At 36.1% G+C, this 25,305-nt stretch overlaps 1 protein-coding gene across 3 annotated transcripts in view; it reads left to right on the plus strand.

Moving 5' to 3' along the window:
• The window catches only part of CTNNA3 (catenin alpha 3), a 1,956,715-nt gene that overhangs the window by 543,657 nt on the left and 1,387,753 nt on the right, over positions 1–25,305 (plus strand). Inside the window, exon 8 of one of the 3 annotated variants that reach the window (XM_031949477.1) lies at positions 5,626–6,623. The exons of the other annotated variants lie outside the window; for them this stretch is intronic. Within the exon in view, the coding sequence (XP_031805337.1) occupies positions 5,626–5,742 (117 nt within the window). The 3' untranslated portion in view covers positions 5,743–6,623. Of the gene's footprint in view, positions 1–5,625; positions 6,624–25,305 lie in introns of those variants that run through there. 3 annotated transcript variants of the gene reach the window in all.

Consider the following 25,305-nt stretch of genomic DNA (forward strand, 5'->3'; position numbering starts at 1 on the left):
TAGCACTTCCAGTGAACCAGGCAATTCTAAAAGCCTACAAGTTAAGGAATTATAGGTTCATAGAATCAAAGAGAATCATCACCTTAGATTTAGAACTAGAAGAGACCTTTATCTAACATACTCATTTTTATGATCAGGAAACAAATCCATAAAAATAACTGACTGGCCCAAGGTTATATAGGTAGGAAGCAGCAGAATTAGGAGTTGAACACACTTCCTTTGATTCTGCATCCAACTCCTCTTCCTCTCTACCATGTTGTTTTCTAGTGATGAGTTTCCTACATCAATGAAAAGACAAATGCAAAGAAATAAAATTATTGTAATTAAAGAGAAAATGCTCTACTATGAAGCAGGGACCATCCTCATTCCTTCTTTGGTTGTCTAGCAAACCTGTGGAATGGAAAGAGGTAATGTTCCCACTAACTTTCAATGTTTTGTCATGGAAGAGCACAGTGAAATATTTTAATGAATAAATCTAATGTATTCTAGAGGTCTAAATATGCTGTCACCCCTTCTAAGAGATGGAATTAAATTTGCTGATGCTGAAAAAAAAATCAACATGATTGATAGAGTATTTACACTTGACTGACTGCTAATGAATTCTCATTCAACATTTGTTTGCTTTTGCTAAAATTATACAGAAAGCAAACTAGGAAATAGCCTGGAGCTACCAAAAGTCCTAGAAAGGGAAACAACTCAACTGCCACATCTCTCTGATATATGAACTATTCTATGTGATGTGGATTTTTCTTTTCAGGTGGAAGTTCCTAATCTCCTTGGCCCATTTCATTAATATATACAGGAAAAAAAATTGAGAATGGCAGAAACGTTGTACAATCCACCTAATAACTCAAAGTGAGGTTTCTTATGATGAAATTCAGGCTTACGACTTGTTTTGGGGCCATATTTATTATGGCTTTATGTAAAAAGCTGCCATTTGGAGATCTAGCACAAAGGGTGCTTTCCTGAGAGTCAGGAAGACTCAGTTCTGTTTGTATGCATCAAGATGCATTACATTTAGGAATGGCCTAGAAATGTACTGAGGAGTGGAGGGATTGGTGGTAATGGTGATAATAATGAAAACATTTCTGAGTTTTTGATCAAGGAAGTAGAATATTTATGAGCAACGGTGAGGTCAAAGGTATGGCTATCTTTGGTTGCTAAGGAATGGGGAAGTAAGTCATAGGATTCTACTAGTTTGAAGAATAGGAAATCAGATATTTGAGAGAAATTCACCATGCAGATTGAAGAATTGACTACCTTGGAAAGTACTGGATTCTTCCTCCCTGGTGGTCTTTAATCAAAGCTAGGATGACCTCTTATTGAATGTGCTATGAAAAAAATTCTTTTTAAGATGCAGATTTTACTAGATGCTTTCTCATATATCATTTTATGACACTATATATTATCCATCTCAGCAGGTGATCAGCCATACTAATATGGATACTTTCATTATGCCTTTTCATATTTTTCCAGCGGGTAAAAGAACTAATCATTGTTGTCATCACCACTGTGTTCATAATTCTTCTTTACAAATAACTTCCCAAAAGTTCTTTCCTCATTTTCGTATGGTAAACTTTAAAAATGTAATCTCTTTTTTAAAAGATAAAGGAGAATGGGAGCTAATAATGAAGAATTCTATATATTTCATATATAGGTATTCTTAAGTGTCTTAGTTTTAAAATTTAATAGTTTTTATGTGTCCATACACAAATATGCATATATATGTAATGTTCATGTGTGTGTTTACATATAGTTTTAAAATAATGAAATATCAACCTTTTTATTTTGTTTTTTTTTCTCTGTAGTATTTTATTTTTTCAAATACATGTCAAGGTAGTTTTCAACATTCATTCTTATAAGACTTTGTTCCCCAATTTTTCTCCTCCCTCCCTTCCTGATGTCCTCCCTCCACAAGATAGTGAGCAATCTGATACAGGTTAAATATGTGAATCCTTTTAAACATAGGTCCATATTGATCATGATGTGCAAAAAAAAAAAAAAAAAATCAGACCAAAAGGAAGATAACCACAAGAAAGAAATATCAAACACACAAACAAGGGGAAAATCCTATAATTCAATAAACATTTAATCTCCATAGTTTTCTCTCTGCATGTGGGTGGAATTTTCCATCCCAAGTCTATTAAAATTGTCTTGTATCACCACATTGCTGAGAAGAACTAAGTCCATAACAGCTGATCATCACATAATCTTGCAGATAGTGTGTATAAGTTTCTGTGTAATGTTGCTCATTTCACTCAGCATCAGTACATGTAAGTCTTTCCAGACTTTTCTGAAATCAGCCTGTTTACCATTTCTTATAAAACAAATAATATTCTATTACATTCATATATCATAACTTATTTAGTCATTCCCTAACAGATGGGTATCTACTCAGATGGGCCACTACAAAAAAAGCTGCTACAAACATTTTTTTTTTTTTGCACACCTGGATCCTTTTCTATCTTTTATGATTTCTTTGGGATACATATTCAGGGTATATACAGTTTTATAGCTCTTTGGGCATAATTCTAAATTACCCTACAGAATGGTTCCCATTTCACAATTCCACCAACAATGCATTAGCTTCCCAGTTTTCCTATATCTCCTTCGCATTTGTTCAAATGGCAACTTTTTAATCAATTAGTGAAATTATTTTGGGAGGGGCAAGTGAATTATGTATACTGGATTGAGATGGTGGTGGTAGAATTTGGTTTTAGATATAGTAGAAAAAGGTTAAATATATTTTTCTTATTTGACTCTTCTTATCTCATTTTCTCTAAATCTGAAGATTTCCAAATTTCATTTGCATAGGTGTTTACCTTTCTATGAGTCCCAGCCATGTGTCCTTTCTTGCTCTTTGCTGTTTCTAATGTGTTGGTGAAGGGGCAGTCCAAACTGAAGGCTGTGGAGCCCTACTTTCATATCATTGCCAGTGCATCTCCTACAAGACTGGAACCCCTTTGAGGACAAGAACTACTCTTTGTTTAGATTCCCAATACTTACAGTGCTTAACACATAATAATTGTCTGTTGATCAATAATGTCATATAAAATGCTTTCTAGCCATAGATAACTAGATATTTAATGATGAAATAAATTCACATTTAAATGTGAATCATGATTATAGTTATTCATTTTTTGGCATGTATCTCTGATTCCCTCATTTTAAATGATCCTCAGTGGAACCGCCAAATACATGGATTTCCTTGATCAATGAATATGGGCCTTGTCTCTGTAACTTATGCTTTTCAAGATTTGCATCAGTTGCTGAAAAATCATTTGCCCTTGGTCCCATAATATGTGTCGGAGGCAAGCCCTGAATCTGGGTCTTCTGGGCCAACCCTTCATGTTCTAAAATGGAGGGCTTCTCTTTGCTATTCTCAGAACACTTAAATAGTTCAAAAACCTGTGACCTTATTGGTGAGAGGCATTATCTCCATAGATGCAGACTGGATTCCCTTATGCCTTAATGAGTAGACTCCATAAGCATCTCTGTTTTCAGATAGGCTAGTATTCAGATGATAAATGTGCAGTCCATTAGGGTTTTTATTAGAGTTCTTGGTAGCATCTTCCTTACCACCAATCATGGGAACTCTCAATCATTTTTGTGCAATTATGCAGGCATAAAACACCTTACTGAGGGGCAACATAGTGCCACAGATAGAAATCTGGCCTTTGAAAGGCCATTAATGTATAATGATCTCATGACTCATAGGGGATTCTGGATAAGTCAGTTCCTCTTCAATCTCCCATCTGTTCCACCTCCATACCCATTGCTTTGTGTGACCTAAAGATGATGGATCTGAGGAGTGAGGAGGGCCCACAGATTGGTGAATCTCTGCCTTATAATTCCAAATCTTGAGGATGCCGAGTCATGTTGCTCATTTCAATTCCTGCTTATGCTCTTATTATGTTTCACCTCTACATCAACGTCTTTGAGTAGAATGTTGAAAGGGGATTTATTATTGGTTATATTTTTCCAGCAAAGAGGACTATAGTTGAGACAAATGTTTGTGTTTTTAATTTTTTTTTCTTTTGGCAAGAGGCAGTTAGTTTAGAAATCTGTTAGGTAAGGATTCAGGGTTTAACAATGGGCAAGGGATTATTTTACTGGTGGAAGGTCCTAGCTGTCTAATACATTGAGTGTTTATTAAATGTCGACAATGTATAAGAATGTCATCAGAGAAATGTAAGAGCCAAAAATATATTAAGCTGTTCATGTAATTAGAGCAAGAATTTTTGTTGTTTAGTCATTTTAATACATCCAACTCTTAGTGACCCCTTTTGGGGTTTTCTTGGCAAAGACACTGGAGTGGTTTTCCATTTCCTCCTCCTGCTCATTTTATAGGTGAAGAAACTGAGATAAACAATGTTAAGTCAGGATTACACAGCCTAGGTTGAGGTGAGATATGAGAGCAAAAATAACAAGTGGATAAGTCATGGGTTCCATAGGTATGCTCAAAATGTTGAGAAAAAGCAAGGAAGTCCTTTAGCATAGTATGTAAAGCCCAGTGGCAAACTTTTGGGAAGACATGGATAATAATCACACCTACTGGGCAGGCATTGATGGTCTGCAATTGGTATCATGGGAGTATTTAAGTACATAGGAGGCACTGTGCTGAGCTTTGGGAAACAGATAAAACCAGAATTGATATGTAACACCATTTTCATAGCAGATTTGCATGATCTGCTTTGATTAATATGTCTGGGCTCCTTAACTATAACCTTTTAAAAATTTCTAGTGACAATGACATGGTTATAAATTTCTATTCAAGTTCAAGATATAGTCCCTGACTTCAATAAAATCACTGCGTCCCCCATCCTCCAATTTTCAACCTCAAAAAGTCAGTTGAAATTTCTATGGTTCTATTAACATAAAATGGGAGGATATTGAAGCTACTCTATTCCACCTACCTCCATAAAAAGATTTACAGTTGATTTATCCTGCCCCTCAATATTATCCCCCTTTATTCTGGCCTTCTTCAGAGTATCTTATTTGGTTGTCAAACTATTTGCTGGACAGATGTCTTCTTATTTCAGCCCACTCTTCCCTGAAAGGCAAAAACTATTCTAGTAGCCATTAGCACATGAGGAAATTTGAGTAATTTCACATGGCACACATTAATTTGCTCCTGTTGATTATTTGGCGTAACGTAGCAAGCGTTTGCTTCAGAAGACTGAAAGCAAAATAGACATCCACGAGGCCTCTGTTACTCTCAATATCTCTGAAGTCATCCAAAGTTACATCAGAGCTCTTCTGAGTCATTAATAAGTATATTGAACACCTGTGTGGGCTCATCCCTTAGGCAGCTCATTATTAATCTAATTGCACCGTTCCATGGTATTTCGTTTAACCTTGATTTTATGACCATTCTTTGTTTCCAACTGTGATTCTCTCAAATTGATGATGAGAGTTTCCCTTTCCCCTTGTGGTTGCCTTGATTCTTTAATGCAACTTGACAACTTTTTTTTTTTAAGGGCGATGGGGTGGAAGGTGAAGGGAGGGAGTACTCTATATGAGAAGGAAACCACTTGGTATGCTTTCTTTGAAACATTTAAAGACCTTAATTTATGGTTAAAGACATTCTACTAATTCTACTCACATTGTTTTCCCTTAATCTAGGACACTCTGAAGTCTCATCTGCAAGGCTTCTGCATCTATATGGGTCATATTCACCGAGACAGATGTGAAAACTCAGTGGCTGACCCCCTCAGCTTCTGTTTCAATGATTTTCCATAGATTGTCCCCCTAGGCCTGGAAGGCAATTGCTCATTCCTCTGCCTCTGAGAATCCCTAGTTTACCTCTCTGATGACACCTTCCATGCATCTTAGTCATTAGTGCTTTCATCTTGCACCAAAAATTATCCCATAATCCTTTTGGGTTTGCCTGTTGCCTCTCCTTGGTGGAATACAAGCTACTTGAAGTTAAGGAGAGCTTGAGGGCTTGCTAACTCTCTTAACAGCATTTTGCATATTGCATTTTTGTGTGTCATTTTTGGTTTTCAGATGTTTGATTTCATTGATGGCAGATGTTTGGAAATTCCCTCCAGTAATGCATAACAGCTAGGTGGTGCAGTAGATAGTGCAGAGGGGTCTTGAAATCATGAAGATTCATCTTCATGCATTTACATCTGACCTTAATCACTTAATAGAGTTATATGGCCTTACTTAATTCTGCTTTCCTCGGTTTCCTCATCTGTAAAATGAGCTGGAGAAGGAAATGTCAAGCCATTTCAGTTTTATTACCAAGAAAATCCCAAATAGGGTCATGGACATGATTTGAATGACTCCACAATACTGAAGAACAGTAATTCATCTGAACATGCTAGTCCTAGAGAGCTGCTTCAGATACTGGGAGATGAAATGATGTGCTCAGGGTTACATGGCTAGCCTGTACCAGAGGTCAGACCTAAATCCAGGACTTCCTCAATTGGTCAACTTCCATTTATTAAGCATCTGCAATACTAGGCCCTGCTTCAAGGGAATCTGCCCTGTGTCAAGCGCTGTGATAGGGGCTGAAGCCACAAAGGTAAAAAAGAAACAATTTTTGATCTCAAGGAATCTGCATTCAATTGGGGGGAATATATATAAATGTAAGTATAAATAAAAAAATTTTTAAAAAAAGCTAAATGTATGGTCATTGTTTTTTTGGGGGGATAAATGGGGAAAATGAGGCACCTGCAATCAGCTGGAGGGATCAGGAAGAAGCAAGGGACTATAAAGATAAGAAGTAGTGAAGAAGAACTACATTCTAGACATGGGGGAACAGCAAGTGCAAAGGCAGAGAGGTGGAAATGGGATGGTATGTATGGTTAGAGTGGAGAGTGTGCAAAGTAGAATAAAGTATAGTAGCAATTTTAGAAATGTAGGTTATGGGGACAGCTAGGTGATGGTGCAGTGAATAGAGTACCAGTCCTGAAGTCAGGAGGACCTGAGTTCAAATCTGATCTCAGACACTTAATGCTTCCTAGCTGTGACCCTGGGCCCTTTCACCTTTAAAAATTTTTTTAAATCGATACTCTATTTTTGATACTATATTTTTCTTTTTTACTATAAGTAATAGCGAGACACTGAAATTTATTAAATAGGGTCAGACCTGTGCTTTAGTAGCTATGTGTAGATTGGCATGGAGGTAAGAGACAAGAATAAACAAGACAAATCAGGAAACGGAGGTAAGAGACAAGAGTAAAGAAAAACCAGTCAGGAAGCTGTTAACAACTTTGTGAAAAGAATCTGCATCATGGAACCAGCTAGGTGAGATGGCACAATGGATAGAGCACAGGGTTTGAGTTAAAGTCTGACCTCAGATACTCATAAACTGGGAACTCTTGGCAAGTCACTTAACCTCAGTTTCCTTTGCTCTAAAGTAGGGATATTAACAGCAGGTACCTCCCAGAGTAGTTATGAGAATCCAATGAGGTGATATTTAGAAAGCACCATTCCTGGCACATACCAGTAAACACTATATCAACCTTTATTGCTTTGTCTCCACCTCCCCATTCCATCCTTTAGCTTTAGAAATGGAAGGTTCCTCAGAGGCTACTTAGTCCAATCTACTCATTTTATAAATGGGGGAACTGAAGTTTAGAGAAGTTACATAATTTGTCTATGGCCCACTGAACTGATGAGTATCAGAGATGGGATTGATATTTTGATCTGATTGACTTTGAGTCTAGCATCTTGATGAGGTGATGAGTGAGTGATTCTCCATCCTTGAACAAAGCAAGTTCATGAAAAAGGTTTGCTAGGTAGGGATTTGGATGGTTTTTCAATCCCTCTTACAACCCCAGTCCTAAGAACTCCTTAAGGCTAAGGGTCACAATATATTGATTTTGTCTTTGTGTTACCAGATCCTCGGCCCAAAAAAGTGCTTAATGAGATTGAGTTGAGTCATAATTGGATGTTCCTCAGCATCTGTTGATTTTGGGACAACCACTTTAGGCCTTTACCTGATTTAATCCATAAAGATGAAGGATATTCCAAAAGCCTTGGAAGGCTACCATCAAACTGAATGATCCAGGCCATACTTTTTATTGTAAGTTTCTTCTTGGGAATGTCGGAAGCAATGCAGAAGAAACAGTAAATCTTTCAGGTCCATGATTCATCTGCTTTGGGGAAAAACATTTTATCCTGACTGTAAGAAAAAAATATCTTACCAAGAACTCCACTGACTCATTGATGAATGCGGGAAAGATTTATTTTATTTTCTTACAAGAATGGGTGCCTAGATGAGTAGACCCACCTTAGAAACTCCAAAGGCCTCATTTTATTTCTTATCCTGAAGCACAAATCCCTCCCCCGATTCTCCATTAATTAGATGTTATGGTAATTCCAGGAAGTGAATCTCTACCCCTCATTACATAGCCAGTCCCTGCCCCAAAAGAAGCTCATCTTCTAGAAGGGAGGGAAATCTAACAAAATGCTAAAGGCAAAGAACAAAAGATTCTTTTCAAATCTCTGCCATCCCTCCTGATTACAAAAGTCACTCCCTGTCCCCATTCTTTTGGAAGAAGATAATCTCCAGTCTTGATTATTCTTTGATGGCCTTGGGAGTTTAAGTTTTCCAATTTAAATTTTGTTCAATTTAAGTTTTGTTAAATTGTCTCCAGTTTGATTTTCATAATTGTGGAAACCAAAAATGCCCATCCATTTCTCACACTGGCACATAATCAAATAATATAATTTAAGATGTTTAGTAAAGCATCACACCAGGACAAGAAAGAAAGTTATTGCAACTCTAGGGTTTTGCTTAGGAAGCTGCTCCCTTGCTCAGAAAGATTTAGTTCATTATTCTGTATCACACAGGGGAGAGGGAGAAAGAGGGGGAAAAAATGGTGAAACTATGATGAAATACCCAGAAGAAGAATATGTGATTATTGATTCAGAACTGGAAAAACCTTTATGGGACTTGTAGTCCTAACCCTTTATTTTAGAAGAAAGAATTCTGATGCTCAGAAAGAAAGGAGACTTATCCAAACTCATCCAAGCTCATCCAGCATACTAAATGGTAGAACTGGGATTTGAATTCAGGTCCTCTGACTGCTGCTCTTCATCAATCTCTCAGATCACAGAATTTGAGAATAGGAAGGAATCTTAGAGATTGCCCAGTTTGACTTTGTAACTTTGTAGATGGGAAAAGTAAGCGATAGGGCAGTGACATGGAACATTGAGTTACCCGAAGTCACGTGGCTATTTGTTGACAAAACTGGAACTAGAACTAGGTTGCCTGATTTCTGATCCCATGATAGTTTACTCTATCCCAACAACACCCTGTTAATTAAATGGATAAAATTAATGGTGTAGATGAGCCAAAATATAATGTTAAGACAAAGATACAAAATACAAAACAAAACAAAACAAAACGCCTCTAGAGATATTCATTTGGAATTTAACAAAGGCCCAATATTATCAGATATAATTGTTCCTAGGAAAAATCTCAGCAACAACAGCTGATTGAAACAGGAATGATTGTGACTTACAAGTTTGAATCTGTCCCTTGGATGTAAATACTTACTCGGACTTTATTCCCTTTTCTTCTCTGTTTCTTCTCTCCTTGATCTATATGGTTATAAATTTAGAGATGAAAAGATCAGGAGAATATGGTTCATGCTTCAAAGGGTTCCCTGCAACATTTTACATATGCAGAAACTGCAATCAAGGGAGAGATCATGCTATAGGAGGATTGATTAAAGTACTTGGATATGTGAGAGATTGAGAAGGGACAGACATCATGGAAAGACATCTTCAAACCCTTGAAAGACTCTCATATATAAAGAGGTGACAGTTTAGACCTTTGCTGTTTGCCCCAAAGGGCAACAAGGATCAATGGGCAGAAGATATGATGAGGCTGGATATCATGTAAAATTTTCCTCAAATTACAGCTGTCCCAAAATGGAATGATTATCTGGAAGGGTGCTGGACTCCTTCTTCATGGATTAGATCCAAGCACAGCTTGAATGACCAGCTGTTAAATCTGGGGAATTTCTTCTGGGTATAGTTTGGACTTGAGGGCAGCTGAAGTCTCTTTTAATTCTCACAATTTTCAATTTTGTGATTCTGAGTTTATTTCAACTTTCCTCTAAATTCATTGCAATCACCTTGGAATAATCTGGACTTGATGTAGTTATTGTTTGGCCAAATCATTTGGATGGACTCATCCCTGAAGCTGAGTATTGTAGCAGGGATATAGTCTATATTTGGCAGGGTTTAAGTTTTACCTTTAGACAAAGTAACGATAAACTCTGATCTAATAATGGCCCATTTCTGGCTGAAGGCCTTTTTGGCTCCTAGCATTATTAGACTGAACTTTATTTTGGTATAGACTTGGAAATCCATCTCATGGGGAACTTCTAGTTTGGAAACTCCCATGTTAGACTTAGAATTTATAACCTGCAAAAGTTTTCTGGGACACTGTGAGGTTAACTCACTTGGTCACACAGTATAGATTATAATAAGCAGGCTTTGAATCCAGGTGTCCCTGAGATCAAGACTAGTGTACACCCTCCCTCCCCTCCCTCTCTCTCCCTCTCTCCCTTCTTCTCTTTCCCCCTTTCTCTTCCTCTTTCTCCCTCTCTCTTTCCCTTTCTCTCTCCTTCTCTCTTTCCCTCTCTCTCTCTCTCCCTCTCTGTCTCTGTTTTTTTTTTTCTCTCTCTCTGTCTCTCTCTCCCCTTCTTCTTTCTCTCTATCTTTGTGTCTCTCCCTCTCTCCCCTTTAATATGCTGTCTCTCTTAAGATACCAGGGTTCAATTCTCAATGTTGTTTGTGTCCTTAGAAATATCTTTTGGGGCAGTTAGATGGTGCAGTAGATAGAGCACTGATCCTGAAGTCAGGAAAACCTGAGTTCAAATCTGGCTTCAGACACACAACACTTATTATCTGTGTGACCCTGGCCAAGTCACTTAACCCCAATTGCCTCAAAACAAACAAGAAATATCTTCTAGGGAAGGGAATCCTCTAGAATCAGATATGACATAAGAGTTAATTAAACTAAATCATGACATCTCAGCAAGAATCTTTTTCTGGGTCCACACCAATCAAGACTTTTAGAATGTTTGAGTTAAGTAAAGATTTCCAGTGAATTTGTCCAAAGCAGTGCAATGCAAAGCATTGTACACATTGGTCTAAAACAAGGCTGAGTAGGGTGATGGAGATGAAAAAAAAAATCTATTTTTTTTTTTTTTTGCTCAAATGCTCTTTGGAAATTCTTTCTCTCCTCTCCACCTCCTTCCCGGTCCCCTGGAGTGAATTCACCACTTGATTTTACTGTATTTGTTCTTAAGACATCACTATTTCATCCAAGTGTATCCATCCCAAGGAAGTTATTTCTAGACCTCAGACTTGCTTTGCCTTACTATTGAAAAGTAATTTTAAACCATGCCACAGTGCAATTTAGAAATGAAATATGAGCTCAGGGTTTTCATATTCATATGAAATATTAGGTTATTTAAGCAGTATATAAATTTACTTAGTGCATAATCCATGTGTTTTACCATTTCTTTAATCTACCAAGAAACCCCAATGCTAATTGGATCTAGAATTCAAGTTTTTAATGTAAATAGCCCTCACTTTCCTGTTCTCACTTTTAATCCACTCTAAATTTCCAACAGCATTCATCATTTCCTTCTTGCTGTCCTCTAGGAGTAATGGGGCACCAGGACTCTCCACCAAGGACTGTGGATTTGCATACCAATTGGGAATTTTTATATTTTAAATCTGTCTCTGTTGTATGGCTCATAAATCTGTCAGTGGCTTAAGTTCAAACAGTATAAATACTCCAAGAGAAGCTACATATGAATGAATGGACTCTTTCATTATTATGAATATAATGTAATTTTATTTTGCCTTTAGATGGAATTTTTATGACCCAAGACTAAAGTTCCTTATGATTTTCAAAACTGACCCAAAAGTTAAATATGGGAGTTCACTTTGAGCTGTCCGTTGATAAGTATTCCCTATTTCATTTACATGAAACTGGTACAGCAAAAATAAATATCACAGATTTAGAATTGGAAGCCATCTTCTGGATTACCTTATCTAATAACTTTATTTTACATATGAGGAAAGTGAGACCCTGAAGGGAGAAATGACAGCCAATGTGACGTAGGTAGTTAGTGACACAGGTGAGAGTTGAGTCCTTATTCTTGAAAATTCAACCTTTTTTTCTAGAACACCAGATGGCCTCAGTTTAACGAAATCAAATAATTTCTTCGGTTTTCTCATTACAAATAGAAGAACGTGATTTCTGTTGAGCCATGAGAGGTTATATAGCATGTCATAATGTGACTCCTACTCAGAATGGATACGCAGCTTAGTAAGGAGGGATGCATCACCCCAGATGTATTCTGAAGATGGGCCTTCTGATATTTGATTTGACACCTAAAGATGAACCAAAGGAAACTAATCAAGGATAATCAATGGAGTAGTCGATCAGTTCAATAAGTATTACTTAAAGCATCAAGAAATATCTTGGGAGAATTAAAAAAAAATCACAAACGTCATTCTATTTTAATTTTTGTGTAAAAATCTCCCAGGCTTAGTGCTGGGAGTGGCCCTCCTCCTAGTGGTAGAGATAGGTCACCTGTTTATAGTCTCAAAAAGTTGTTCATATTTAATAAAAGGCTGAATCCTTCGACAAGGAATAGCCAGAGTGTGTCCCAGTCTGAACTTGAGGAGACTTCTTCCTGCACTCCCCAAAGCAAACCCACAATATTGTCTTTAGGCTGTATTCACTTATATGTGCATTTGTTATCTCCCATTTGAATATAAGCCCTTGGGAGTAGATTGTTTCCTATTTGTACTTCTATCCTAAGTGCCTGACCCATTATTGCTACTTAACTTAACCTTGTGGATTGATGGATTGTTTGACTTCATTCCCACTCCAGCATGCTGCCACTCCTGCAGGGCTCATGCAAGGACAAAAATGTAACTGAGACTGCTGTGTTTATCTTATTTACCAGCTATATGCTGTGGCTCACTTGGTTTTATTAATGAAAATTAGCTAATAAAACTTAGTTAAAGGGAAAAAAAACTCAAGGTAAAACATAATTATATTTTCTTCAAAATAATGAAAGCATCCATTCATATGTAGCCTCTCTTGCCACATATATATAAGTATATATTTATATGTTATATATATATAATATACATATATTTGTATATATACACATATACCCCTACATATGTATGGATATATACATATATACATGCACAAACATATATAAGTATACATATATAGAGAAAGTATATATATATATATGGATTATATTTGCACACACATATATGTACTGTTCAAATAATAAAGCAGTTATTGCATAATTTCCCTATTATAATAAATTTATAAGGCCTCCATTTCAGTTTCCAGGCTAGGTTTTTTTTTTTTTTTTTTTTTTTTTTTAATGTGGAGTTAGGTAATGAGAACATGTAGAAAGTTCACATGAAAGAAGAAAAAATGACTTGGGGTGATTTCTTTTGAAATCTCATAGTTATAAAAATTTAAATGGAGTTGAAAATGGGAAAACCAACAGTATGGTAAAGTGGACACTAGTGAGTAGAGAATTGTAGGACTTTGGTTTGAATCTCAGCTTTGAATGAAAACTATGGAAGAAAGGAAGAGAGAAAGGGAGGGAAGAAGAAAGGAAGGGAGGAAGGAAAGAAAGAAAGAAGGAAGATCTGGAGAATTGATATCATATTGGGCTGGAATGTTCTTTGCTGGAATAATCAATCCTTTACCATCTAGACCTTTCCCACCCACATCATTGTTGTAACTATCAGGAGTTCAGGGGTGTGTACATTATCAAAAAGAGGAGACAGATAATTTGCAATAGAAGACAAAATAACTATACTATATGGGTTGTCATAAAGTTCCAACTCTATCCCAAATTAAAGTGAATTAAAGTGGAGTCAGGGGTTGGCAAGAATAAATAAGCCAAGCTAGAGAAAGAAGAAGAGATGTGGGGAGATGGAAATTCTAGGTCAACTTGAATAAAAGGAAGCAGTTATAAAATATCTGGAATGTAATGCCAGAAAGAGGGGTGGGGGGTGAAGGTATATTACCATAATTACCAGTTATAAATAAGTCAGTTGTTCATTACTTCTATTGAAAGAACAAGCTGACAACAGCATCTATTCAATGTGTGAATGATTCACTTAATGACTTTTCATGCCTCATTTCTGACATTTTTTTGGTATAAAAATACTGAAATGATGGAAATACCCTATGCTGGGTGCCTAGCATATAATTCATTACTAACTGGTTATCTCATTTCTAACTGAGAGGTTTATTGCTCTAGGAAGAGGCAGTCGCCCTCAGGCTAGAAATCACAAACTTTTCCTAAAAGCCACTCAGTGGAACCTGGGTGACAGAAGCAGGTGCCAGGTGAATAGCCCCAAATTATTTATTTCTTTTCAGTCATTCCTTCCACTGGACTTCTTGATAAGGCCGAGGTTGTGTCAGTAGCTTTTTCAGAGAGTGATGGGCCAAGACAGGTCATTGTGAAAGGGATGGTCCATTGGAACCGAGTGTCCATTTCATTGCCAGTGTATCTACTTGGCCCATGGTGAATCAGAGGATTGACAAGTAAGGATTGAAAGGGAACTGGGAGGCCATTTACTTCAGCTTTCTATTTTATAGATGAAGAAACTTAGTTCACAGAGGTGAAATAATTTGTTCATAGCCACACAAGGTAGTAATTATAATATAATTATATATATATATATATGTAATATATATATATATAATAAATGTAAATATAATTGAACCTAGATCTTCAGTTTTTAAAGCCATTATCCTTTCCATTATACAACAATAATGACTGAGGGTGAATAAAGTTTTAAAGGAAATTCTTGCTTTCTTGGTGTTCTAAAATTTTAATTTTAGCTTAATTGTATTTCCAAGTTTTGTTAATGATTTTCTCTGTATTTTCTTTTTGACTCAGTACTCTGATTTTAGCTAATACCATAAGGATGGAGATTGTCTTTCTACCTATGATTATATACATTATTCTTAGCACCGTGGCTGTTTTAAACAGCCACTGTCTTCGGCCTCTATGAAATGCAGAATAATGTGTAATCTTAAGTTTTTCATTATTCAACATTCCTCTGAGGCAGAAATTGTCTCCTAGCAAAGACAAAGAGATCATAGTGTGCAAGATAGTGACTTTTATTCAATGTCAGCATAAAGAAATTACTAGAATTGATTGAATTGCCCATGGGGACCAAACAGTATGGCCTAATATGGAGTCTTTGGTCAATGACTGGCATATTAATTTTGTGTCATGATTAATACAGAGGCTGCTAAGTGACCCAATAGATAAAGGAATGGAACTGGAGTAAGGAAGAAGTGAGTATAAACTCTGCTGCTGGTACTTTCCATCTGTTGGGTAATTCTGATCAAGTCATTTCATTTCTGTCAGTCTCAGTTTCCTCATTTATAAAATGGTATTGAAAATAGCACCTAATTTATAGGATCATTGTGAAAATCAAATGAAATAGCATATATAAAATGATCTGAAGGCCTTAAAATGATGTATAATAATAAAATATTGCTGATATCCTCCTTCACCTCTTCCTTTTCCTTCTCTTCCTCTTCTTCCACTTTATACACTGAATTGTAATCTAGAAAAATCACTCAGTTCTCTTCCAAGGAGATGAGAATAAGAGTCTTAAATGATATTTTAGCTTCCTGATGAGTTGGGAATATTAAATCCAACCTACTTTCACATTAGATTGGCTTTGTGTCTACTAAATGTATATATATATATATACACACACACTCATATATATATGTATATATATATATACACATATATATGTATATATATATATACTTATATATATATATATTTACTAGTTTATTATTAATTTATTTTAGGGGCAGTTAGCTGGCACAATGGATAGAGCACTAGGCTGGGAATCAGGAAGATTCTTCTTCCTGAGTTCAAATCCAATTTCAAACATTTACTAGCTGTATAACCCTGTTTCTATCAGTTTTGTCTTCTGCAAAATAAGTTAGAGGAGGAAATGATAAACCACTTCAGTACCTTTGCCAATAAAACCCCCAATTGAACCACAGAGAACTGGACATGACTACAACACGATTGATCAGCATACATACTAGATTTAGAGTCCTAAATTATAAAGATTAAAATCTATTGCTACATATTTAAGCCTTCCCTTGGACACCTTGACATAATCACCTTGACTATAGCAAGTGATTAAAGGTAGCTTGCTAAATGATGCGGTAGATAGAAGATCTGAGTTTTAATCCTACATCGGATATTTGCTAATTTTGTGAATTTAGGCAAGCCACTAAAACTCTCTCAACTTCAATTTCCTCTTCTGCAAAGTTGGAATAATCATCTTCATCATAATAAATATCATAATTCCACCCATCTTGCATGGTTGTTTTTATCAAATGAGAGTGCATGTAAAGTACTTTGCAAACTTAAAAAGCTCTACAAAATAAAAACTACCATCACTAAATAGTGACGTAAATTGAATTAGATTAAATTTCCCCTTTACCCTTTGTAAGGTATGAGAAGATTTCAGGACTGAAGGTACAGAAGATAATCTTCTTTTCTTGGAACTCTACTGGCAGGCTCCCTTCCCCCTTCCCCCCACTCCCAGGTCCCCCTGCTGCCTACTTCTCCACTCCTTTAAGCTCAAGTCTTCAAGAACAGACGAGTTTATGGAATGTAGATTGCAGAGAGGCACATTTAGGCTTAATATAAAGAAAAATCCTTAAAATATCATAATTATTATAGTTTTTCAATAATGGGAAGGGGTTGTCTTAGCAAGTAGTGGTTTTCTCCCCATTGGAGGTCTCTTCTCCAAAGATAATGATTGTGTTGAGCATGTCTTGGAAAAGATACTTTGTCAGTTTTGGATCAGGCAAGATGACCACTAAGGTTTGTTCAATTAGGATTTCGGGTGAAAAAAGAAGCCAGCAATGGATCCCACTGTCTCCTGATGGAATTTGCTGCCATTTACAAGAGCTGTTATATAAAACTTCAGAAATCCAGAGGCAGTCGTCACTTATCATTAATTTATTCCTGCTAATAAATTATTGTCCTTACATATGTAATACTTCAAGGATGACACTGGAAGTAGCAGTCATTAAGGATGTATTAGGTGTTTAATATAACAGGACTGGTTGCGGTATAATGAATCTTCAGTTCCAGGCTCATTTGCCCCCCACAGCAGGTGCTATGATGTAGCTAACGATTGAAAGAGACAGTTTAAAAGTAATTTATTTATGGCAAAACTTAAGTTGATGAATGACAATATAAATTCCTTGTCATCTGGGACTTTCATGATTGCACTCATCACATTTCGCCGTTCGTAATCCGCATTGGCATTCCAGTGGAAACCAATTCCTTTGGCATTCATTAAAATAACGTTATTCATGACAAACTCAATGGGTGTAAATGTGGATAAGTTCAGAAAAGTTATAATTAAAATTAATCAGCTTCTCTAATTACACAGACCGAGAACCCAAGTCTTGACCTAGTTACTGAAAACAGTAACACTATTTTGACTTGAATGAATGAATGTAAGCATCCTTTAAGCAAGAATCTTAAGCAGTGATCAGACAGGCAGACCTCTTGGAAGGCAGTATAAGTTTCTTTTATATAATGGCATTTATGAATATGGAAAATAGTTCTGGAAAGGAAAATATTTTTCAAAACAGATATTCTGATATTCTTACCAGGTGTGATTTGCCAAATTTCCTTAGAGGATGCTTTTATCTTCCTCCCCTCAGTAGATAATATATGAAAAGTATTTAGTACAGTGCCTATTACATAGCAGGTACCCAATAAATGATTTTTCTCTCTTTCTTTCCCACTTTGAATGACATTGAGTCTAACCCACAGCAGTAGATCTAGAAAGAGCTAAAAGGGATTTTGGAGTCCATATAATCCAATTGCCTAATTTTACAGGTGAAGAAATTGAGGTCAGGGAAGGTTTAATTACTTTCCCACACAAATATTAAACATTAAAGACAGAGGTATGTAATAGGCTGTCATGAATGGCACTGAGGTCCACTTCTTTGGAGACGGGCCTGAATGACCAGCAAGCAGTTTTGTCACTAAGGGGATTCTGGGTGAATTGTGAATTAAAGTAGCTGGTGTCTCCAGAGTTGACAATTTTGCGATCTGCAACTCTCTCTCCCCATGATGGTTTTTTTTTAAAGAATTGAAAATGTTTATTAATCTAATATCTTTTAAATACTTATATATTTTAAATGTTTTAAATACTTTTAAGTACTAAGTACCAAACCCTCTTTTAGGCACTAGGGAAGAATAGATTTGCAGGGTCTTGGGGGAGGATCTGTTTTCAAGTTTTTTTAAGGGCTGGCAATTGAAAAAGATAATAGATTTATTCTATGTGACCTCAGATCCAGGAGCAGCATGTGGAATGTAGATGTTTCAATCAATCAATAGGAATTTTATCAAGTACCTGCTGTATGTCCGACACTTTGCTAGGCACTGGGAAAGCAAAGAAATAATTATTTAGGTTTGTTTTAAGTCTCCCAAGAGTGCTCCTGAAGAGGACATAAGTTCCATAAATGAAGAACTGAAAGAACAGTCTTCCTGTTTAACCATTTCTCTTTGTATAATGCCCAAGGAGAACAAATATAACTTGCCTTGTCACACAAATAGTAAGGATCAGAATGGTTGGAATTTTCTCTATTTTAAGTCTTGAAAGTGAAAGTCAAATGCCTACTTGTTGGTGACATGGCAGAGGGCATTCTTAGACACTTAGGAATTGGACTAAGATGGCCTTTAAGGTGCTTTCTGATTCCAGTATGCTGGGGTATCTCAAAAACTCATTGTACCCAATCTTCATTTACTTTCCTGTCATTCTTCTGTCTTGAATTGTAAGCAGGGATAATTTAAATTCCAGTAGGAAACTCTCCCCTTCCACCTCTGTCCATACTCCCTGGAGGACAAAACAGCAATGTGGACCTTTTTGAGACAGACATGGATTGAATCCAGAATAAAAGGACTCAGAAATTCCATTAAACACATTTTGTAGAAATGTAAATATCCATCTGTGCTTATCACTGAAGCTCAAAATTGGATGCTTTCTCTTTCCAATTTTCCCCCATCATGTTTCTAGGATCCTATCTGGAGCAAGTCTCTTGACAAAGGACTTTTCACTATTTTAAAAGGAAAGAAACACAGTAGGAATTGTAGAAAATAACAGACTCCTAGAATTCTAAAGCGATGTTAACCCATTACTTCATGGGGCTGACATCTTGGAGAATCTGAATGTCATTGGAATAAGATTGTTTTAGGATTGGATGGGATTGACTGAAATGAATGGTTTTTGGGGTTGTCCTTAGTCTGTTTCTGGGATCATTATAAGGCCCATTATGGGCAGAATGAATGATATACCAGGGTAATATGAAAGGGTCTAGCCTTTGTGCAGGGTTTATATTCTAATTTTGGATATAGCCAACTAACTTCAGTATTTTAAATGTCTTGTGTGAGTATCTTATCTAGCCTCAGAGATGGAAGAGTCTGTGACTTAGTAACTAGTCTTTCCGAGTTATTGTGGCTAAAAATTCCATCACTCTGTGGCCAAATGAGGGGACGCTAAACTGATCTATGTTGGTTCTTGAATTGTAGACAATCCGTCACTAAGAAACAAAAGGAGTGCCCATCTATTGTTGAATAATTAAACAAATTATGGTAGAGGCATATAATGAAATACAATTGTGCATAAAAAGGCACTGGAATATTCTTGAAGCCTTTCCAGCTTGATAGAGCCTGCAGAAAGGTGCATTTCCCTGATAGAAAAAAGGTGCATTTCCCTGATAGAACCTTGGTGAACTTGGCTCATGTACATGTGAGGGAAAAATCAGAACGCTTACAAATCAAAATGCAAATAAGTGCAAATTAGTATTGTAGAAACTAAGTACTGTATACAAGTAGAGAGAAAGGCAGAATGCCGAAGCAATCAGAGTCTTAGGGGAAGAAATAATCTTCCTACTTTAAAAAAAGACCTACTAATTTACCTTCATGTGTCTTATTTTTTAAAAAATAAAAATGTATAAATGTCTGCATAGAGACATTAAGATAGAGATAGAGATAGTTCTGTCTAGGTTGTTATTAATCTCATAATATGTACATATAATATATAATTTTAGTGAAGAGATTACTGGAAATTGGGATGCTTGGTCCTATGATTGCCATTGACTATGGCAATTTTTAACAAGTTACCTCATTGTTGTTCTTCAATTTGTCCATCTGTGAATAGGAATAACCTTAAAGAGATCTTGTGGAAATCAATGAGGTAGTAGATAAGAAAATTCCCTTTTAAAGGTCACAGAAGCAGATTGTCCAGAAATGGGAAGAAGGTGACTCTGCAATGCAGAAGAGGAAACTGAGTCCTCTGTTTAGAGTTCAATTAAGGAACTAGGAGCAGGAGGCAGAAATCATGCAAAGGTAGATTTTAATTTGATGTGAGGAGAAAAGACTGAATAAGTGGGAGAATTCTGCAAAAGGAATTTAGTAAAGTTAGATGTTGAATTAGATTCCTTCTATCTCTGAAAGTCTGTGAGCCTGTGACTTGCAGAAGATTGGCTGCTAAGCAATGAGGTGCTACAATGGCAAGAGTGATGGATTTGAAGTCATTAAGAACTTAATTCAAATCCATTTTGAGACAATTATTTCACTCTGGGAACCTGGGAAAGTCAGTTAAACTCAATCAGCCTCAGTTTCCTCACCTATAAAATAATAATGGTAATAACAAACATTTATTAAGTGTCTATTATGTGCCAGAAACAGCTTGGTGGTAGAGTGGATAAAGCACTGGGTCTGGAGTCAGGAAGATTCATTTTCCCAAGTTCAAATTTTTCCACATTCACTTAATTGGCTATGTGACTCTGGGCAAGTCACTTAAGTCTGTTTGCCTCAGTTTCCTTATATGTAGAATGAACTGGAGTAGGAAATAAAAAATCTCTCTAGTATCTTTGTTTAGAAAACACCAAATGGGGTCATGAAGAGTTGTGCACACTGAGGAAACAAAAATTTGCCTAGTACTTTGCTTAATATTAGAGACACAGGAAGAGGCAAAAAAAACAGTTACTGTTCTCAAGGAGCTTATAATCTAATATAAAATAGATATAATAATTACACCTACCTCCTGGGGTCATCATAAAGATCAAACATGATAATATATCCTAAATGCTTTGCTTTACTTACACTATGCAAATGCTAGCTATTAATATCACCCAGTCATCATTAGGTGATGGTGCCTTGACTGTAGGAATCTATGAAACTTCTATGGATAGAAAATCTAGGGTAATGGGTACTTTGAATAGAGAGACAAGCAATGGCAACCTAGTGAATTGGTATAGGACTTTCAGGAAGTCCTTAGATTGTTCTTTTCCTCAGTATTCTTGGACAAATCATATAATAGGTTCCTGTCTCAGTTTTCTCATATATAAAATGAAGGGCTTAAGTATGACAGTTTAAGGTTCCCTCCAGATCTAAAATGATGATCCTATGAACTTTGAACTAGGGAAGTATTTTTTTCTCTTTGAATTAAATTCCATTATGATTTGTATCATTTTTTTTTCTGAAAAAATTATGATACCTTAAGTCTAACCCCAACCTGAGTTGAAAAATAGCACTAAGTGTGAGCTGATCACATTCTGGAGAGCAATTAGGATCCAAAAGCTATGTAATTGTGCATATTCTTTGATCCATCATTTCCGCTACTGGATTTGTATCCCAAAGAGATCATAAAAGAGAGAAAAAGACCCATATGGGCAAAAACGTTTATAGCAGCTCTTAGTATGGTGGCAAGGAATTGGGAATTGAGTGGATTCCGCCCATCAGTTGGCTGAATAAATGGCTGAATAAATTAAGTATTTGAATGTAATGGAATATGATTGCTCTATAAGAAATGAAAAGCCTGGAAAGACTTATTCAGAAAATCCTGGAAAGACTCACATGAACTGATGCAATGTGAAGTGAGCAGAACCAGGAGAAATAGCAAGATTGTGTGATGTTCAGCTATGAAACACTTAGCTTTTCTCAGCAATGTCCAAAACAATTTCAGTAGATTTGGGATTTAAAATGTCATCTGCTTCCAGAGAGAAAAGTATAGAGACCGAATGTGGATCAAAGGATACTCTTCTTATTTTTTCTCTCTTTCTCATGGTTTTCCTTTTTTGTTTTGATTCTTCTTTTACAACATGGCTCATATGGAAATGTGTTTCAAAAGATTGTATGTTTATATAACCTATATCAGATTGCTTACTCTCTTGGAGAGGGAGAAGGGAAGAAAAGGGAAAAAAAATGGAAACTCAAAATCTTACAAAACTGAATGCTGAAAACCATTTTTACATGTAATTGAAAAATAAAATGCCATTAATTAAAAAAAAAAAAAAACAACTAGCAACAAGCCAGCTAATAACACTCACTCAGACATCACTTACCTCTTGATACAGGCCTGGTATTTTCTTCATTGTCCTTTCCTTTATCTTCAAGCCAAGTCACCAAGGACATCCTTGTCACCCATGATCATTAATATTCAAAGTATTTCAGATAACATCACCCAGATGGTAGGTGAGGTGCCAGTTCTAATCAGATTCAGGGAATGTGTATTTCAGCATGACAGAGCTCATTGCTTGTCTGTACTTAAGCCCTATTTTAAATTCCAACTCCAATTTTTCTCATTGTAAAACTGCTACTGATTTCAATAAAAGAGCCACTAATTATATAGAACATTTTCCTGGTTTCAAGATCCCTGACAGTTTCTTAAAAAGTATTCTTGCCTGAAATCTCAAACCATCTCAAACCATTTCTGGCTGGTAGTGGTAGTAACTGGCAGCAGTGGGGTTGGGATGGGCATTCACATAACTCTATAATGACCTTACCTTGGTCTTGTTAAGTTTCTGCTCAAAGAGAAACATCTAATCAATGTTTTTTGGAGATTTTTATGGTGTAATGTAGTCCTTCTTTTCAGGTTTGAGCTTTGTTGAAGATGTGATTTTAGCTGAGTTTATGGCAGAAACTATTTATGCATGAAGATACCCTTCCCATTTTGGACCATCCTTTCGCAACAATGCAGAATAGTCACATGACTCCAACAGTGACAATTATGTGTGATTTCAAATCAGGACCTACATTCTCTGCTTGAGTAATATTGAAAACTAGTGTCATTAAATTGTGCTTCTGTAAAAAAGAACACCTTCCTGGGCTTCTTCTTCCTCTGTATATAAATGAATTGTGTATTTTACATCCATCCATCAGTGTCAGCAAACTCTCAAACGATTGGCATTCAGTATGCCCATCGTACTCCACAACATTTTTATGAACACTAGTTCTGGGTCTGCCAGTCATAAATTGCACCTTGAACAATGTATATAATGTATAAAATATTGAATTTCTTTCTTGTCACCTTGCACATGGTTACCTTATTGGTTATCAGTCCTTTTGGTTTTAATTTCACTTATCTACCTGCCACCCTTTATTTGTTATCAATTTCTAATTATCATTGTCAACTCTCTTTCCGCTCACGCAGATCATATCATCTATGCTGTATCATAGTGTGTGGTCCTTATTCATGCCCTTTGCTTTCATAAAGTCCTTCTTAGAAGATTTACCAATTTGCCCTGAAGTATCCTGTCTCTAATAATCATACTTGAGCTATAATTGGATAGGGATGCTTAACATAGCACCAGGTACCAAGTGGTTACTTAGTAAATATTTGTTGATTGACTTGGAAATGAAAATGTATTATGGGCACTTGTTAGGCTGCATATTGCATTTGTTTCTCAAGGGTTTTTTGGTCTTAACACTTTTCTATGAGAAATGTACACATTTCAGAAAAAAATAGACAAATGTCCCTACCATTACAGTACTTAACATTGCTTATTTTAGAATCTCAGGGGATACAACTCAGATTTATGCAAAATGGAAAGAGTATTGGTTTTGAGTATGGAATTGGAAAATGTGGATTTGAATTTCAGTTCTCTTCCAATTTACATGACCTTGAGAAGTCACTTTCCTATAATTTCCCAATAATATACTCTCATATTATCAGTTTTTTCTTATTTGAAATGAAGGAGTTGAACTTAAAGGCTCTCTAAACTCCTTTCGGCTCTCCCTTCTATGATTCTGTAGGATATTCAGACATAAGTGATATTTTTATTGGACTTTTTATATTGGGGAATAGGAAGGTCATTGACATACTACATTTTTTCTTTATTAACAGTAGGACACTTTCTTAATTTTACTCTTAGGTAATTGTGAATAGTCCAATGAACTTTTTTAGAAAAATTCTAAATACTTAGCTATATGATTGATTCCTGGGGCAAACTGATTGGTTGTCCTGGAAATTGATCCATTGTGAGGAAAGAAACCTTTTCAGAAAGGCAAATTATATTAAAAGAGGAAAGCTAAAGACACATAGATTGGCAAGAGCCTTTGTGGTCTTTAATGCTCATCCTTCTACCCTGAAAGAAAGAGAGCTCTGATGAATTCAGGGAACAGCAGTCTTATTGGCATGGGAAAACACAGGTGGTAACAACCATTGGCTAGAGAATGTCAGACAGTAGAGTACCTTGTCATTGGCCCAAATGTTCAGGATGATCTTTGTCAGTCTTCCTTGGCTTTCCATTTGAAAAGCCATTTCTTCTTGTTCTTTCCCACATGTGACTCCATAACTAGATTCCCTGCTTTTTATTGGAATTTGTGGCAGAATACAGTCCTTTTCCCTCTTTACCTCTTAGAATCTCTTGTTTTCTTCAAGCCTCAGATCAAGAGCCATTTTTTACATGGAACCATTGTTGAGACACCCAGCTGTTAGTGCCCTTTCTACTCACAAATTTGTAGGTCCATTGTGTTTACTTGTAGACAGACGGATTGTTTACCACAATAGAATGTAAGCTTTTTGAAAACAGGGATAATTTCATTTTTGTCTCTGTATCTCTTGTGGATACAAAACTGTCTATAGTGTATAGAATAAGTGCTTAATAAATATTTGTTTATTGATTCAGAAATATTCTATATTTGATTTATAAAAGGCTTTCAAATCTCTGTTCATTGCCTCTGAGACCACATCCTGAATAAAATCAAGAGGAATATTAAGAGGTAGGGGTGTATTATATCTAGAAAGGCGTATCTAAATTTACCGATATCAAGATAATAAGCAAAAAAAAAATCTAAATTCAATTATCCAAATTCTGATTATCTAGTTTTTGACTTAAGTATACCCTGGTGCCTCTCATGTACTCAGAGATGTTTCATTTTTTTGCTAATATCTCTAGAGAGGTCATTTCTAGTG

The sequence above is a fragment of the Sarcophilus harrisii genome, chromosome 2 (assembly GCF_902635505.1).
Source record: "Sarcophilus harrisii chromosome 2, mSarHar1.11, whole genome shotgun sequence".
NCBI lineage: Eukaryota > Metazoa > Chordata > Mammalia > Dasyuromorphia > Dasyuridae > Sarcophilus > Sarcophilus harrisii.